Here is a 19,281-nt window from a genome sequence, read left to right as displayed (position 1 = left end):
TTATGCATCATTTATTACCCTCTTTTCCGTGCTACTTGTTGAGTACGGTGGTTTGTACTCAGTCTTGCCCAATTTCCCCCTTCAGAGTTAGAAGTTGAGTCTGCTAGAGAAGACTCTCTGAAGTGAGCTGTTCTACCATTGAAGCTTTGCCTGTGGACTAGAGCCGTACCCGCTGGAGCTAGTCTACCTTTCTTTCTGCTGCATTTTCGTTAGAATAAGTGTTATTTTCAGTTGTTTCTAAGAACGATGGTTATGTAATCAACATTTTTTTTTGTGTACCCTGGCTGGTCCTGGACAGGGATTTCAATACACAATTAAGTTCAGAAATCCGTGTGAGGAATTTCTGGGCGTGACAGTAATGACAAGTCGATGATAGAGGCGGATGTGAGCCCAAATACCACCTCCATCTCCATCTCAAGCCCTCTTGGCAACCTTCTTCCCTTCCCTCCCCCCACCCATATCTCTCTATCTCTCTCACTATCATTCTCAATCTCCTCGCATTTTATTGGACTCTGTTATGGAAGCTACAACCCTTGTGAAGACCCCATCCTATCAAGGATGTTACCCACCACAACAACACCAATCGATGTGAAGGCAGGGATAGGAGGAGGTCAAGGCTTTGTGGCACATTTTCTTCCTCTGTTGTCTCATGGATGTCACTGCCATCCTCCCGTACCAAGGTATGTCTCCACCGCTGCCTTCCCAAACTCCACCTCCTTCCACTTTCCTGGTGAGTTTGTAGCGACCTCCTTCCAAATGAGCTTGCTTGGCGATGTCCTCCAAGAGCTCATATCGCTAGATCTTCCTCAACCTCACCCTCACTATAGGCAGATTTCTCTTGTGTGAGATAGTCGAGTTGTTGAGCTCTTAGACGCAGGGATGTTCTTGGGTTCAGCTAGGGGTGGATCTAACATGGTGGCTATAGGGGCTTCAGCCCCCTCTATATATGTTGAATCCTATGGAGATCGGTAGAAAAAGATAGGGGAGAAGATGGGAAGGGATAAAAAAAGGTGAGAAGGCAATGAGGCCTCCTCCATCTAAATCATGCATCCGCCCCATGGGTTCAGCCACCTCCACCGAGAGAAGGGGGCCAGGAACAAGGGTCAGGTATGAGAGGAAGAGAGATGGCAGGTGGGTCCTTTGATATTACTTTATTTTCTTTCACCGACTGGATTACCACGTGTGTCAACTTAGGTTGAGACGGATCAAAACAATGTCTAGAGGTATTACTCGTTTAGTACAAAAAATTAAAAGTGTTAAATATCTTAGTTTGTAGTTGGAATGTGTTGTAATTTGGACAATTCTCGAGATGATAATTCAGACTTTCTTTCCCTTTTTTTTTGACCAGGGACTTTCTTTCCCTCTTATACTCCTATTTATTAACTGAGAGAAAACATACTTCTAATTGTAAAATAGGTTGAATTTAAGAAAACGGTTGATTTTTTTTCTTCTAATTGTAAAATAGGTTGAATTTAAGAAAACGATTGATTTTTTTAGAGAAGGGTATTTTTACCCGGTCTCTATATCCACTTGGATATATGCAGCTATTTTTTTTAAATTTCAGAAGACCTTGAGTGTTACTCAGATCAGGCTATATGCTCTTTAAAAAAGAAAACGATTGATAAAACTAAAAGGACTTATAAGGTAGAATTAGAACAAACGGTAATAATATTATCGAGTCACCCAGTTAGTATCATACATTTATCGATAAGACGAGATAAGCTCATGAGATATTTCCAGCTGCTGGCAGCCTGGCACTCTGTGTGTCACATTCCGAAACCAGCTGCTGACGGCGGGATCTCTGAAACGTTTGACTCATCAATCATCAATCATTAATGTTACGTTCGTACTAGATCGCCACGGAGCAGTTGATCTCCTGCCAGCAGTAGAGCATGGATTAGCCAGCAGCTACTCCACCTGTTTTCAAATATAGCAATATAAAATATTTTTTAGCATATCCTATGACTATAGAAGTGGACAGCAGCGACCATATATATCAGTTCGTAGTAATTGCCACAGCCGGAGAAGTAGTCACTTCCATCTTATCGAAAAGTAGATCATCGATCTCCCGGCCTCGTGGAAAATATCTGAACAACGTTTGCATGCGTTGCAGTTGAACGCAAATATCTGAAAATATCAGAGAAGAGAGATCCAGCGCTGTGATTGCAATTGCATTTCCATGGTCCCCGGCGGCGACATGACTGCGTTCCCTCCTGCCCACCGCGATGAGAACGAGAGGCTAGGAAAGCGAAACTCGCTCTGCTTCGATGCGTGAGAGATATTCATGGTTTTGCGTTTGCAGCCTCGGTTTTGACGATCTCTCTTACATCCACGATTACTTGGGACTCTTTCAGAACTAATTGCAGCTTTTGCTAATTAGCAATCGACTCGGTCAGCTGGCTCGCGGCTCCTTAATGGTTGCAGTAGCCTAAATAGCACTCAAGCTTCTGGGTTCAAATCTCCATAAGAGCATGGATTTCAGATTGACTGTTTAAGGGGCTAAGTTTCTAAAGTTTTTAAAATGAAAAAAAATAGATATATCTGAGTGGATACAGAGGCCTGATAAAAATACCCATCTTAAAAAAATAGTTTGCCGCTTGGATTCCGAGAGAAAAGAATATTTTATAAGTAAAACACTAAAACCGTTATATCTATGTTATCTACGCCTTGAAAGTCAGTGTAAAAAATAGACTAAAGAAATCTTAAAAAAAATTAAAATTTAAGTTTTAAAATTTAAATTTTGGTTGCGGCTAATAAGCTAGCAAAAAGACGACGAGAGGCTTCGGCCCTCATGAAAAAGCCAAACAACATATTTGTAAATAAAAAATAATTTGTGAAATAAAAAATTTATATACGTTTTCTTAACGATCAAAAAGCAAATACTACAAAATAAACTACAACAAAAAACCCTGCCAATCAACTCCAAATCTAAGGTTGAAAATTGAAATTTAGCTTATAATAAGATTATTGTTTTCCACCTCTAGACATGTAGTTTGTGCTCCTCTCAAGAAATCGCATAAGAAGTTGTGGTATTTTCGTAAGCAATCGTGGCCGAATTAGGTCACTAGATTTTCCTAAGCAATGGTGGAGGTGGGAGAGGGAAGAAGTTGTTGTGATGTTCACTGATGCTTGATACAGAGGGAGACCATGCCATTAAATAATGGTTGTCCAACAGTACTGGGTGATAGTGATGATAGTGTGGCCAGGCCGTTTGATGTGCCAAAGTACATTGTACAAAGAAGGTTATTGGACGGTATAACGAAGCAAACATACAAAATAAGATAACCGAGACATGTAAGTTAGGCCTAGGCACAAAAAGACCGAGACCAAGAGACCGAGACCAAAAAGATCAAGACAGAAAAGACCGAGACCAAGAAATTCGTCCGGTCTTCGGGTACAGGGCTCGGGTAACCGAAATGCCCAAACAGACCGAACTAACAGTGCCTGCCCCTGCGAGACCGCGACTTCCCCCTATTCGGCTATTCCCCCTCGGCGCCGCAATCCTAGCTCCATTCCCCCAACTCCATTTCCCTCGCCTGCCCTCGTCGTTGTCCGCAGCCTCCTAAAAACTGGGGAGGTGCTGCCCAAATTTCCTGTGATTTTTGAACTTCACTGAAATTTCGAGCACTTCGGTCAGGACCGAGACCAAGACTGAATTTCTCGGTCTTGCGTTGTTTTCAAGACTGAGCGGGCCCGAGTTCTGAAAGACTGAATTTTATCTGGAGACCGAAGACCGAGACCGAGACCGAACCGAGGACCGAACGCCCAGGCCTAATGTAAGTCAATCTCTTGAGAGTAACATATATAAACCGTTAGCTTTCTTTTATATATATGGCACTCCTAATATTAGTCAAAGTAAAGACAGCATTCTAAGCATCTTTGCCGTGATTTTTAACATGGCATGCAGAAATGAATGAAACCAATCTTAGTGGTGTGCACTAGTACTAATTTAGGTAGACAGTCACCAGTGTCAAGGATGATGGTATTGGTATTATACGGTAGGAGATCGATCCATGTCCTAGATTGCGCTCATGAGGGAGGGTGTTGATCCCTCCCAAGACGACACATGCGCTTGGATGGTTGGATGGCAACCGGCTAACCCACACGAGAGTTGGAGCATGCACAATCTAGCAGCGGTCTCTGCCCAACCGGACGCAGCACACAGCCAATGCAAAAAAAAAAAAAAAAAAACGCGCCAGTTAGGCATACTAGCACACGTTCGGGGATAAGATCGACCGAAATCCTGTCGTCTCGTGCATGAACAATGATGCGTCGATCCTGGAAATTTTTTTTATATATTTATTAATTTTTTTTTAAAAAATATATTTTTACTTAAAAAATTATAAATATATACTTTCAATGGCCAGCTAGTGCATGAAATATATAAAACCCCTACTAGCTAGGCGTGAAATTTGAACAATAACCATCTACCGATGGAGGGAATATTAGGCAAGGGATCGCCTGCAAATGTTAACTCCATCGGATGTCCCTTGCCTCTCTCCCAGGCGTTGTCTGACAAATTTCATGTGCAGCTAGTGGATAAAATATATAAAACGCTGGCTAGCTGGGCGCGAAATCTGCCGGGACAGCCAAGACTCCTCCGTCGAACGACCGTTGCCTCTCTCCCATGCACCATTTGTCGCGTAAGAGTTTATGCCTAGCTAATAGAACCCACTAGCTGGCATTGAGAGTATAGATTTGCAGTTTATTCAAACGAAAATTTATTTTTGTAATTTTTCAACAAAAAATAAAAAAAAAAGCTCAATCAAGCGCCTGCACCTATGGACTGTTTGGTAGGCCAGGCTTGCCCTTGGTTTCATGGAGCCCACTGCCCACATGCCCAGCTTAGGTGTTGGACACCATGAAAAACTTGTAAGAGGTCGCGGATAGGTTCAAGAATCAAATAGTGGAGGTGTGGTAGCCCGCCTGTGAGCCGCCGCTGACAAAAAGCCCATCACACTAGTGGCCTGGACCGCGCATGAGTCTCTCGCAATCATGTCGGATTTTGCAATTTATGGCCGATGCTAAGTGAGCTACAGCCCATTTCATTTTTATACTTGGTCCTTTTTTTCTCTTCCGTATTGAATTTCTTTTGTTCTTTTTGGCATGTTTTTTGCTAAGCTAGGCTGCTCATTTCGAAGTGTACCATGGAGGCCCAAATCCAGTGTCAACCTACGCGACACAGGTCTCATGCCCCATCAAGAATTCATTTCAATTTCATTTAAAGTTTTTATGCCCATTTGTACAAAGTTTGTACATACAATATTTTTATGTATAAAGTTTGTACACGTTATATTTTATACATATAAAATCTGCATATAAATGTTTGTATATACAAGAGTTTATATATAAACGTTTTTAGGTATATATTAATATGTTCAAAGTTGTTATATTTAAAATTTCTATGTATGAACTTTGTCATGGGCAGTCAAAATATTTCTTGATGGGTTAAGAAAATAAATGGGTCCAAGTTGGATTTATCATCATCATGTGTAGGCTTAATTATCCTATTTGTGCATGGCTTTTTTTGCATGCTGAAGTGTTAACATTACATGGTCCTATGAAGTGGGAGCCAAGATGCCCACATCCTCGGAAACTCGATAGCATGCATGTGTCCTGAAAACATGCCAGGTCAGCCATGGCAATAACACTAGGGCATGTTTTAGGGTTGGGGGCTTCTTTTGCGTAACGGTTCATTTTGCCGATGGATTCTACAATAGTGAATTTTTAGAACCTGAGTCATTGCATTGGATTCATGGACTGAGATAATCCACCGCTCTTACTTGGCTGCTAGTCCACCATCTGCAGTATACGTCTAGCATCATTAATTTCTTTGTAGAAAAAGGTTCACTTTAGGTCTCTCATCTTGTTGTCGAGTTCTAATCACATCCCTAAACTAGATCTTGACCCTGCAACTTGAAAAACTAAGTTAAATTAGGTCGTTTGATGGTCTTGAGACCGGTTTTTGGCTACGTGGCATGTATGTGGCAGTGAAAGCAATTTTCTAAAAATACAAAAATAAGTAAAAATAATAAGGGGCCATTGGCAGTAAAACAAAATATAAAAATAGTGGGACCCACATGTCAGTGGTCCCACTTCCTTCAATCCCATTTTCTCTCCCCGTCGACGAGCAGAATGAGTCAGCAACAATGGTTGGCATGTACCATGAGAACACAGCAAACTAGCAAGAACTAAACAACTGGAGTGAAATAATCTCCATAAATGGTCCTAATCTATTTTTAATGGATTCTTGGCATTTTTGCTGGATTTAATGAAATTTGAATGGAATAAAATGGGGACTAGATGAATTAGTTATGAATTTTAGAAGTTTTCTGGGTTTTTAAACTAAACAGAAAAATCTTAAATGAATTATTGCGCAATAATGAAGCCTTGCTGACGTCAGTTCAAGGGGAAAGGGCTGGTGCCGATAGGTGGACCCCATCTATCGGTTAGAGGGGAGGGGAGCCAAGAGGCTAGCCCCGTGGGGCCGGGAGGAGAGATAGAGGGGGAGACGACGGGGTGGCTGGCTAGTGGGCCCGGCTGAGAGCAGAGAGGGGGAGGCTGGTTGGTTGTTGGGTCCCGCCGGCCAATCGGAGAGAACAGGGGAGGGCAGCGGAGAGGAGGGAGGCCGGCAGCGCGGCGGCAGCTACTGGCAATGGCGGCGGCTGGTGGCGCCATAACGGCGACGGCGACACAGGGATCGATGGCATGAGGGTGCGGACGGGAGGGAGGGCGGCGGCGACGGACCGACGCGAGGGCGACGGCGCGCGACGAGCGCGGGCATGCTCGGGCATGGGCGGCGGTGGCGGCTTGGTGATGATGTCGCGAGGGCGACGGTGATGGCAGGGACGCCCAATGACGGCGAGCGGCCAACCCAACGGCGGTGACGCGGGGAAAACGGGAATGGAGAGGGCACGGAGAGCTCACCGACGGTGGGAAGACAACGGCGACAACAGCGAGAGGGTGGCACACAGGGTGATGGGGGCCGGCAGCGACATTCGACGACAGTGAGGATTTGGGCACGAGTTTCGGGCGGCGGTGGGAAAAACATCAATGGCGGCGAGGGGGTGGTGTTAAATAGGAGGGGGTGAATGTCGCCGGTTTGGAAAGGGGGAGAGACATGGAAAGCGATCAATCCAGGCGGATTTGGAGGGCGCAATCGGCGGTGGCGGTCATGCAGGGCGGCGGCGGTCGAGGCGGCCGCAGGGGGGAAGGAGGCGGCTTGATGGGTGGATGCGCGGGCCGGCGTGGAGAGGAGGGGAGGTGGGCCGCTGGCCTGAGCGGAGGGGAGGGCAGGGCAGGCCATGGTGGGAGGAGGAGGTTGGTCCGCTGGTGCGGTGGGCTGGGCCGAGGGGAGGAGAGGAAGGGAGAGAGAGGGAGGGAGGGAAGTTTGGGCTATGGCCCAAACCAAGGAAAAAGGAGGGAAAAACCTCGCCTTGGCAATTTTTAATTAATTTTTGGGGCAAGTTTTATAATTTGAATTTTAACTTTAAATCCAGTTAATGATTTCGCAGACTTCGGTTTATTTAAATTAAATTAATTCCTTAGAGGGTATTTCTCTTGAGTTTAATTAGGCCAGTTTTTATTTAACATTTTCTTTTATTGAATTTGGTTTGGGACAGAAACTTGGGGTGTGATAATCGACCATTTTGTAGTCATAGAACTGCTCCATAACATATAGCTCACCGCCAGTATCGGAAACTCCGGACTTGGCCTTAGGTGCATCCCACATCTTCTTCCCTAAAGGCATGTGCATATACACATCCACGATGTTTTCCGCCAATATACTGATCAATGCCCTACGGAACAGGCAATCCATCGACTCAAATTTGGCCTCCTCCTCAAGTGAGAGAGTTATTTCGATCGATTTCCCCGTGACACAAAGAAGCATTGTATGGTTGTCAACCACAGCAATGCACATGCTTTCCATCTTTTATAGTTTGAACCATCAAAAGCATGCGGTTTTAATGCAGCAACAAAACCAACTACCGAAAAGGACCTATAGGTTTTTAGATGGTTGGAAATATGGTCACATTTCGGCATATTTTAATCAAAAGTAATAAGACTACATGCATGGAATTCATAAGAAATAATCTAAAAATTAAGAACAGAACATCTAACAACATGCTTAATATATAATAAACATAAACCATCATCTGATCATCATATAGCAATGAAACCATTGCTAATAGGCATGTTAAATCTAAAAACATAAAGAACAAGAGAGCGGAGGTATACCCTGAGAATGGTCCTCCACAGGTGTTTGAGGCAGTACTGCCTCCGTTGGTATTGTTTCCGTTCCTTTTGCCGTTATTGTGAGCGCCCTCGTCATGCGCACCACCATTGCCGCCATCGGAAGACATGACGAGGATGTGCAGCGGGCAGTCGTGCAAGTGTACTCCCTAAAAACCTTAGCACCCGCCTATCCCGTGCAGGTACTGGCGAGTGGGGTTCCGGAGGCCTGCTCGTCCTAAGCACTCGTGTGTGCAAGTGAAAAGGACCGAGGAAACAAGAAGAACAACCCCCGTGCAGGTACTGGTGAGTGGGGTTCCGGAGGACTGCTCATCCCGAGCACTCGTGCGTGCAAGTGAACAGGACCGGGGAAATAAGAAGAACAGTGCAAGAACTTGTGAACCATAGATGAGCAAAAGAATGGAGGAGGCGTTCGCTGTTGGCCTCGGGAGGAAGAAGGAGAATATGGAAACCAAATCCCGCGCCCCTAATTCCGTTACGTGATTATTGCCTGTGGACGTTACAAGAGACAATTACGGAGATTCGGATTTATTCCCTTAAACTCCCAGCCGTTGCAAAAGGAAGGAGGCGGGCGGAGCCTCGTCCCGGACCAGACCGACCGGCTCGGCGCGCGCATGCCGGTCTTCCCTCCATCTCAACCAGTCAACAAGGAGTCTATACTAACTCTTTATTTAAGTTGAGATTCTCCACTTTAAATCTCCAAAATAGTGTTATTGTCTTTACCATTTATTCTAGGCTAATGGATTTCAACTAACTTAATTGAGCCTAGCCTATTTAATCAACATCTTCTTGTGATTTTTATAAGTCGTTTAGGTTGTAACGGCGACGACTACGCGGCGGGTAATGTCAATTTGTTGACGTCCAGCCGATGTGACATTTCAAAATTTTATCATTCGATAATCCATATTACGACTGTTCCTGCCGTGTAAACTGTATGTTTTGGTCTGACTTTTGACATAAACAAGCAAACACATAAGTAAACGGTTCGATTCAAAAGTGACCAGCCCATCTTTTCGTTTTTCTTATTCTTATATACGAAAATTATATTTTCAATCTTAAATTTTAAGTTAATTTTTTAAAAAAATTCGTCATATCGTACTTTATTTTTCGGTCTTGACTTATGTTCAATAAGAAAAAATATATAAAATTTTTATTTATAAATTATTTTTCGTTTTCAAATACTTATCTACCTTTTTCATTTAAAAAACAGAAGCATGCCACCACCTAGGGCTTTGAGGCTGAGCGATCAAAGTATCCGTACGTGCATTCTTGCTTATGTGTCATAATGTGAAAGCTTTGCTTTGTCGTAAAAAATGTAGGAAACTACGAACATATTTAGTTGCAGGTAAAGGGCACTCCATCGACTATACTACTATTTATTACTAGTGGTCTACCAACTCTTTGCTTTTCTTTATCTATACTCTATTTTTAAAAGAAAAAAAATGATGGATTCCACATATATATTGACCATTCCCACTAACTTATTATGAGAAGAAAATATCCGTAACATTAATAGACCCATATGTCAATAACAAATATATGTAACACATAAAAAATAATAATATTAATAATATGTTATAATTTTTTAAATTAAATCCTATGACAATGCACTAGTTCCTTAAAAAAAACTCAACATATATAGAGGATGTGTGAGTCCTTACAATGAATCTAAACAACCCATTCTTTTTCCAGTACAACGAATGTACTCCATTCTACGCACAGTACCGAGGGAGTACCTGGCTGGCACCCGCATACGCATACATTCATTCGTGCACTTGCTGAACAAAAAATGCATGTTTTACGTCATCTGTCTTTTGCAGGATTAATTAATTACTTAAAACACAGCTTGTGGTACATTATTAAGCCGTACTTGTCAATGTCGTCCGAAGATGCATGAATGTAATTGTGTGGATTGATCTCAACCGCGCAATTATATGTATAAATTAACCCATCTGCTAATCTGCTTCCTTCCAATTTAATTTGCAGCATCAGCATATCATCTTAATTGGCTCCCTCCATATATCTAGCTCAAATTAATTAGCTGCTGCAAGCAAGCAAATATTAAGCAAGCGCGCCGCCATGGCAGCAGCAGTCATCCTCCTCTCTTGTCTGGTTCTACTCCACGCGGCGTTATCGGATGCGGCCGGCGGTGAGCTTCAGGCCCTGGATTGCTCGACGGCCGGCAACTACAGCGCCGGCGACGCCTATGCGGCGAGCCTGCACCGGCTGCTCGCCGCCATGGCGGAAAGCATCGACGACGGCGGCGGCGGCGGCTTCTTCAAAGGCGCCGTCGACGTTGGTCAGGGCAGTGGCGGCACCGTCGTCTATGGACTCGCCATGTGCTCCGCCGGGTTGTTCTCCCGCGGCGCCGACGGCTGCAAGGGCTGCCTCACCGCCGGCGCCGGCGCGCTGGTGGAACGCTGCCCGGGCAGCACGACGGCGGCGGCCATGCTCGACCGGTGCCTGCTCCGGTACTCCGACCGAAACTTCTTTGGCACCGCCGACACAGGTCCGTCCGTCTAGGTCGTAGATAGGGCAGCTCAAAAACGACCCTCATATTATATGCAGAATTTAAGGCCAAATTGTGCATGGTTGGTCAGCGTTCAAAAAAATTATATATGCACCAGGCTTACCACAATGGTACGGCCGTGTTAAATATATACGGGGGTTTTGGTAATTTGAAATTTAAATAATTTTGGTGAAATTTAAATGAAATTGGCAAAATTCAGAAAATTCGAAACTGCAGTCTATTTGATTTGTAAAATATAAATTTGATTCTATAAATATAAATTTCATGCTTTTACCATGATTTATTATCGAACTATGATTAGCAAGCAAATTAATTTAAATAACCACTTCACAATGTTAGAAATAGTAACATGCGGGTTCATTTGAATTGCTTTGATGTTTAGAATTTTATTGAAACCGGATTTCTTTCATGTAGTTAACTTTGGAAGAATGAATGTTTATAGTAATTAATGCTTTCTTTTTTTCTGTTTTCACCAATTAATTATGTGCTGAAAATATATTATCATTAGACAAAACAAAAAAAATATAAAAGACTAGGATTTATCGTTGTTTCTTACGGTAAGAGTGAACATATTAAAATAGCTCTTCGGACTATTTTGATATTTTTTAAGTCGTTTTTTTATGTTTGACCAAATTTATAACCAAAATTTCGAATACAAATATATATATATATATATATATATATATAGAAACATATATATATATATATATATAGAAACATATCCTATGAAAGATTTAATAAAAATAATTTATTGTTATAAACATTGCTATGCATTTGATTTAGTAGTTGTCAAAACGTCCTACTCGATACTGCAATTTACGTTTAGAAGTACATTTTGGGTAACTGAAACGAATATACATGTAAATTAATGTACAACGCAGATATCGTTTTCATCCGCATCGGTGCAACCAGCGTGTCCTCCTCCTCCTCCTCCAACTCCAAGATCACCTACAGCGACAGCCTGAGGAAGCGCTTCGCCTTCCTGAGCGCGCAGGCGGCAGCCTCGCCGGAGCGGCTCGCCGCGAGCGGCGGCGAGGCGAGCCGCCGCCCGTACGCCGTGGCGCAGTGCACGCGGGACCTGCCCTCCGAGAGGTGCCGGGCGTGCCTCGAGGCCCTGTCGGCGAACGCCTCGGCCGGCCTGCTCGCCGCCGCCGCGGCGGAGGGCGAGCTGAAGAGCCTCAGCTGCCGCCTAAGGTACAGCTTCACGGCGGTGACGACGACGACGAGGCGGATGGCTCAGAGTGTAGATTATTCTCCATCAAGCGGTCGAAGTGAGTACACACTGCAAGCTATAAAACATGCATATTGTCTTGTTTTTTTCTGGATCTACCGACTGATCGAATATGTGTTTCCTGATGATTACAGCAATCATAGTCTTCCGATTGCATCCTGAAATCAATGGCTCTGTCTCTGTAAATTAACTGCATATGCATGCATATTGGGTATGGGGATCATGGATGCCACGTACCATGCATGAAGCTTGATGTTTAATTTGCAGATGGTTCACTTATAATCCTGATCCTAACATGCTCCTTTTTCTATAAAGATAATAATTATATACTATCACAAACGTTTATACAGGCTACTGTGTACTTTCCACGTCATAAGACATTTCGATCTTATCTAGATTTTTTGTATGGACCGTAATGAATGTAGCACATACATAGAAAATATATACATTGACCTATATATAAATTTAAACTAGATCAGAAAGTTTTAAAATATATATAAAAAAAGAGACAGTAGTAGTATACACACTTATTTTTGCATCAAGTGTGCGCATTGTTTATATTTTTGCATTTGTTTGCCATAAAGTATATTTTTGCATTTTTCTAGACAAAGTACATGTGCATTCAATTCAGTACATAATAAGCACCATTAATTGTTGGTTTTGGGGTTACCAAATAGGTCATGGGTCCAGTTCTTCTAGCATGGTGGTTGTTATCATTGGAGCAGTAGCTGCGGTGGTGATCCTGGTTGTGTTACTGGTTTGCTTTATGCGCAAGCGGGCGAAGCACCCATTCGGCCACCAGCGCATGCCAAAAATAACAGAGACCGAGATGCCTAACCAACAACAAAAAGGTACTCCGTACTAATTATACTGGCTATCATTATCATTATGTTTTATATTATAAGGCATTTTAGTTATTTCTATTCATTAACATCAATATGAACATAGATGATGTTAAAAAGTTTTGAATTATGAAACCAAGATAGCAGTATTTTAGATTACGAATCAAACATATATAATTGGTTTCTACGACTAATTCCTAATTAATAAACTGTCACACATATGATACAATTAATGTGAACAATAATTAAATCCTTTCTGACAGTGAATTATTCTTCGGCGATCATGCAAAGCGAAAGGCGATTCTCGTACGCGCAGCTGCTGGCCGCGACCGACAACTTCTCGCCGGAGAGGAAGCTCGGGGAGGGCGCCTTCGGTGCAGTCTACAGAGGCGACCTGCCGCCGCCGCCGCCGACGACGACGACGGAGCAGCAGCCGGTGGGAGTGTCCGTGGCGGTGAAAAGGATCCTGCGCGTGAACGAGCGGGCGCTGCAGGACTACGAGAACGAGATCAGGGTGATCGGCGCGCTGAGCCACCCCAACCTCGTCCCCTTCGTCGGCTCCTGCAGCGACAACGGGGAGCTGCTCCTGGTGTACCAGCTGGTGCGCAACAGGACCCTCGACTACCATCTCCACGGCAGCGACGCCGCCGCTGCGCTTCTAACTTGGCAAAGAAGGTATGGATGCACTGCCCCTCGTCTTATATATGCAAGTTTGATTAAGTTAGCTAGCTCCTTAATTACCTGGTTGATAACCATGCACACCTGTAATATATCATCTCTGTTTTTCAATATAAGACTTCAGTCATTGTCTGAATTTAGGTTTACCTGTAACATCCTCTTACATTATGAAAACGGACAGAGTATATATATATATATATATATATATATATATTCTCTACAAATACGACATCCAATTAAATAACTCCATAATACGGTAGCTTAAGGATTGATGGCACTTGCAAATAAACTACTCTATCTGGTAAAAATAATTTATATATTGTATAGGATAAGATTTGGTCAAACTTCTAAAACTCCGACAACCAATTATTTCTTAAATGCTTAGTACAAATGCAAAAACAAATGATATACATACATTCTCCTCAAAATGTACTATCATTATCATAAACTTATTTGATTTTATAAATTCATTCGAACACAAAATTGCTTGTTGAAATTTTATAAGTTTAACTGAATCTTATCCGAAACGACAGATACTTTTGACCGGGCGGAGTAACTTGAGATTAATTCCCTATATATATATATTAATTAATTGCAGGTACAAGATAGCACTTGGCATGGCGTCAGCTCTGTCGTACCTACACTCCAACCAGCCGCGCGTCCTGCACAGAGACATCAAACCTGGCAACGTGATGCTGGACGAGGAGTTCAACGCCAAGGTCGGCGACTTCGGGCTCGTCAGGATCATCCCCGCCGACGGCGCCTCCTGCCCGATGACCGTCTTCGGCTCCTCCAGCTACATCGACCCGGAGTACTGCACCACCGGCCGGGCCAGCGCCGCGTCCGACGTCTACAGCTTCGGCGCCGTGCTCCTCGAGATCGCCTCCGGCGATGCGCCGGCGGCTGATGAATTCGCCACCAGCAGGCGGCGGAACGCCGTCGTCGACAGGTTCAGGGCACTGTACGCCGGCGGCGGCGGCGGCGCGGCGGCGCTGGTCGACGCGGCGGACCGGCGCCTGAACGGGGAGTTCGACGAGGAGCAGATGGAGCGCCTGGCGCTCGTGGGGCTTCACTGCGTGCAGTTCGACCACCGCGTGAGGCCCTCCAGCGAGGAGGTGCTGGGTTACTTGCAGGGCCGGTTGCCCGTGCCTCCGCTTGAGATCAAGGTTCCCAGACGAGGCGCAGAGACATCGTCGACCTCGCGTCACCAACAAGCTGTGCATTCTTTAATTTCGATCGTTGAGTAATCACAAGAAGCCACTATAATATTATAGCATTATAGTATTGGTCAAAAATATTTATCGTTTAGTAGGAGATTTAGTTAAACAAGTAATTTTGTATTAGAATAAATCTGTAAAACCATATAAGATTATGATATTATGATAATACATTTCGAGGAGAATCTATGTGTATCATTTGCTTTGCATTTAATTAGTTGTCGAAATTTTAGAAGTTTGACCAAATCTTATCATAAACGATAAATATTTTGACCGGAGAGAGTACTACTGTGTAGTAAAGGTAGATAGATATATACTCCCTTTGTATTTTAATATATGCCGCTGTTGATTTGTAGGTTACGTTTGATCATTTTTGTGTGATTCAAAAATTTTATATAAATATGTGAATATGTAAGTTATTATTAAAATATATTTAGTAATTAATTTAATCACCACAAAATAAATTATAATCATATAAGTTTTTTTTGATAGAATGAATAATTAAACGTGTGTGCCAAAATGTAACACTATATGGTGACGTAATTAAATGCACCGACAACATATCTGTTGGCAAAGGACACTTATATCCTCATCTGGTTTGTCCTGAAATTTTTTCCCAACAGAAAGGTTGCGTCACATAAAAAAACATGTCGGTAAAGGGACTTACATACTGTTGACTCATGACGTTTCACACGTGAAAGTCTGAGAGTCACTTGCAGGATCTAAATTTTTAGAAACCAGGCGTGGCAGTTAATTTGATACCATGTAACTGATAAGATACAAAAAAGACATGAAAATTATTAAACCTAAAGACTCTATCGGCCAGACAACCGATATCGTTTCAAGACTCTAGCCAATACGTTAAACAATCGGCTTTACAGAAATTTCATGGTATAAAGTGAAAACATACCTTATCCGCTAAATTATGAGTAGGAGTCGAGTATCAAATACAATGATTTCTAATCTTAGATATATTGGAGTGCATGTTATTAAATATAATCGCCAAATTCTAAAATAATTTACTTTATGGTCAATTAGAATTTCTTTTCTAAAAGCATATAAATGCATAATTCGGTGACTAGTAAAAATAGTATCCATGATAAATATGACAAGATCTTCTTCTTTTTTTTGTGTGTGTAGGTACCAGATACTAGGCATGTCCTCAGCTAGTTCTGTCATGACTACAGAATGATTGCACGGAGTGTGTCCCACAAAGGGATACCAAATTAATGTGGTGTTTGGACCAGGAACTTATTTTTAGTCACTTCTCCCATCGAATGTTTAGATACTTATTATAAATAGTAAACATAGATTATTAATAAAGTCCATCTGTAATTTTGAACTAATTCACGAGACGAATCTATTGAGCCTAATTAATCCATGATTAGCATATATGATGCTACAGTAAACATGCTCTTATTATGGATTAATTAGGCTTAAAAAATTCATCTCGCGGATTACCACTTATTTATGAAATTAGTTTTTTATTAGGCTATGTTTAATAAAATTATTGTCCAAACATCTGATGTGATATGGGGCTAAAAAGTTTAGCCCCATCTAAACAACCCTAAACTAGACAATGTGATGCTGGATGAGTCATATGTATATAATGCTAAGCTTGGTGACTTTGGGTATTGGTGCAGCTGGTCAAACACAACAAGATGGCACATATTATAATGACACGTTGACTTACTTGGCAACAGAATTTTTCAGGACAAAGAGAGTAAACTAAGCGTCCGATGTTTACGGAAATGAACTCTAATCTCTCGATGGGATATTTATTTTTTTATGTCATCCAAATAGTTATAGAAAAATCAAAAAAATGAAAAGATAGAGTAATATGTGATATGTCAGTTCACAAAAATACATGTACCTAACTCGGTAACCGACTCATGTAACCCTATCCCCCTGTATTTAAGGGGAGGTAGGGGGTTCTAAGGACATATTCAGATCTCTTTACTATTCAACACAAATTCACAAGGCAAGACTAGGGTGTTACTTCATACTCAAAGGGTCAAGCCTGGATAAACCCCATGTTTCCTACATACCATCTTTGTTTCGATCTCACTTGCCAATTCCTTTATTATAGCCAGTGTGAAACATCGATAGTAGGCACGCTATGTATAGGTGTGGTGAGATTTTTCATTGAGTATTGATGGATCCCAGCTCAAAAGATTGCTATGACAAAGCTTGCTATCGAACAAACTTTCAAGGTTGGTGGATTTCGACTTTAAACCAACAAGTTTTTGTTACTTTTCTCTAACTCAAATCCAAATAGGTCAGAGGAGGAGTTCTCCCAACCCATCTCATCTAGGCCAAACTAAGTTCCAACTCAATCAGGATCTAATCTACCGAAAAGATCCAAATCGAGTCGGGCGCATAACCAGTCAGGTGTGAAAATGAAGCCTAGGAGGCTATTCAGATGGAAGCATTGGACAATTGTAGCAGTATGTAAAGTTTCCTTCCACTAAGAGAATTCTTTGTCACTTCCCAAATTCTTACTTCAGAATAGAAGCTAAAAAGAAATGAAAAAAAAAGAAGAAGTTGCACGATTGGCCAAGGAGAAGTGTCTAGAAGAGGAATGAGTCCGTCGAGAGGAGGAGGACACAAGGCGACAAGAAGATGAAACTCATACAGATCTAAGAAACACGTCTCTTGGGTTTATTAACACCAAAATTTGGTAAAACTCCTTATTGGATTCGGATAAGTAAAGGCACAATCATAGATGGAAGTTTTATCCGAAAGAGTTCGAACTAAACAAGGTGTCGTGAAGACCAAGGCATAGCAGCATAATTTTATCTATTAATTAGAGTTAGTTAGGATTTTTACTTTATCTTTAAGCGAGTTAGAGTCTGGTCGAGACTTGTTTGTTTTTTTTATCTATTAGGAAACATGTGTCGTATCTAATAGGGATTAGAGTTAGAGTTCATTGGGGACTTGTGTTATTTCCTTTTATCTATTAGGAAATGTGTGCCATATTCGACATTGACTCCTATTCACCCGTGGGTATGAATACATACGTTCGGGGTCATTGTAAATCATATATTGCATTACTTTTACACCAATCAGCTTGATTTATTTAGATCGGTAGTTATTTATGTTACATCGGCTTATGAGGATTACATGCAAGTTGGTTTTGGCCGATCGTAATACCTGATTCATTGTTTATTTAACTATTTGAGTTTATATGTGTCGGATTCTCAACCAATCCAAGCTTTCAACAGTCGATCGATTAGCCTATCGGCTAAATACTGTTACATCAATGTCCGATCGGCTGGTTTCTCAGTTACCTATCGGCTCAATAGCCAATCGGCTTGTTTTACTATTTATCTTGTCAGTTGCAGGATCAAACTGACTGGCACGCCCGCACACCTTCTAAGAATTTAGGTCCTACACTGGAGCGGTTTTAGTGTGACTCCTAGGCCTTCATGTGTGACACGTCATCGGGTCAACTTTTGACGTCAATAGGGTTGCAGGACGCTATATTGCAAAGCAAGTCAATGGACATGATATCTCCAATACTCTGCAACACAATATTGATGAGGCTGCTATGCTATTAGATGGTATCTTAGAGCAACTTCCAGGTCACCTTATTGTCCAAATAGTTGATAAAATAAAAGTAATGGTGACCATGGTCGATATTCAATAATCACATACTCCAACTTGATCGGAAACCTTCTCTCTAGGTCACCACATTGAAGGATTCCTACTAGAAGCAGATCCCCAGATGCCAACCATTTGGGCACACAGTCTATAAGTTTTGATATCAGATACTAGCTGGAAAAAGCAATGACGTCGGAGGAGGAACGATGAGAACTAGAGGGGGAAAGGCATCAACTAGTGGTTGAAGAAGAAAACTTACGTCAAGACGCCAGATATGATCTGTCAAAAGATCAAACTCTAATGACGTGAACGGGAGGAACAGGATTAGCAACGAGTCGAGCATCAAACCAGGAATCGTTCTCCAAGATGTCGGAGCTCTTTAGATTCAAATGACGATTTTGATGATGGAATTCTGGCTTTCACTAGAAACTTGAGTTAGGTCAACTAGCCAACCGGTTTTAAGCCGATTGGCACGTCCGACCCTAGTCATGGCTAATAGTATGTTCAATAGGCATAAGGGCGGCAGGAGGAGACTCCAAAGCGATGGCAAATTATCTACCAGTACCTTTGGTAAATTTAATGAGAAATTGGTTGTCGGGGCTTCCTAAGAGGTATATTGAATCCCAGGGAGAGCTTCAAGAATGATTTATCGTAAATTTTCAAGTCACTTACAAGTGACCGGAGACAAAATATGATCTATACCAAGTTCAACAGAGAAAGGGGGAATCATTATATGCATATATCATATGATTTTCTGAAGTACGCAACACAATTCTCGACATCAAGGATGACCTGGTTATCACCAAGTTCACCCAAAGAGAGTCGACTACTCTCAAAACCTTGTTTGATATGGCAAATTCTTATGTCACTTCAGCAAATGTAGTGTCATCCTCATGAGATCAACGTGATGAAAAGATACCTTCAAAG

The 19,281-nt window shown here is 42.2% G+C and overlaps 1 protein-coding gene across 5 annotated transcripts; it reads left to right on the top strand.

The window, feature by feature from the left end:
• The first annotated feature begins 475 nt into the window (after positions 1-475).
• On the top strand, positions 476-14,928 carry LOC102705909 (probable serine/threonine-protein kinase PBL11). Of its 5 annotated transcripts, none has more exons than XM_040524140.1 (7): positions 476-680; positions 8,436-8,928; positions 10,240-10,762; positions 11,665-12,054; positions 12,692-12,865; positions 13,120-13,531; positions 14,133-14,928. In XM_040524140.1, the coding sequence occupies exons 3-7, from the start codon at positions 10,333-10,335 to the stop codon at positions 14,779-14,781; spliced, it is 2,055 nt and encodes a 684-aa protein (XP_040380074.1). In that variant the 5' UTR covers positions 476-680; positions 8,436-8,928; positions 10,240-10,332; the 3' UTR covers positions 14,782-14,928. The 5 variants fall into 5 exon arrangements, with proteins under 5 accessions (XP_040380074.1, XP_040380075.1, XP_040380073.1 ...); XM_040524141.1 differs by lacking the exon at positions 8,436-8,928 and adding an exon at positions 3,638-3,776; XM_040524139.1 differs by lacking the exon at positions 8,436-8,928.
• The last annotated feature ends 4,353 nt before the right edge of the window (positions 14,929-19,281 follow it).

Source organism: Oryza brachyantha, chromosome 5 (genome assembly GCF_000231095.2).
Source record: "Oryza brachyantha chromosome 5, ObraRS2, whole genome shotgun sequence".
NCBI lineage: Eukaryota > Viridiplantae > Streptophyta > Magnoliopsida > Poales > Poaceae > Oryza > Oryza brachyantha.
The sequence above is the reverse complement of the archived record's forward strand: the minus strand, read 5'-3'. Positions and strand labels throughout refer to the sequence as shown.

Excerpts from the sequence above, each read along its gene's own strand:
- LOC102705909 (XM_040524139.1), top strand. The coding sequence starts at position 10,333 with ATGGCAGCAGCAGTCATCCTCCTCTCTTGTCTGGTTCTACTCCACGCG. Across the intron at positions 12,055-12,691 it reads TTCTCCATCAAGCGGTCGAA|GTCATGGGTCCAGTTCTTCT; the intron begins GTGAGTACACAC and ends GTTACCAAATAG. Across the intron at positions 12,866-13,119 it reads GCCTAACCAACAACAAAAAG|TGAATTATTCTTCGGCGATC; the intron begins GTACTCCGTACT and ends CCTTTCTGACAG.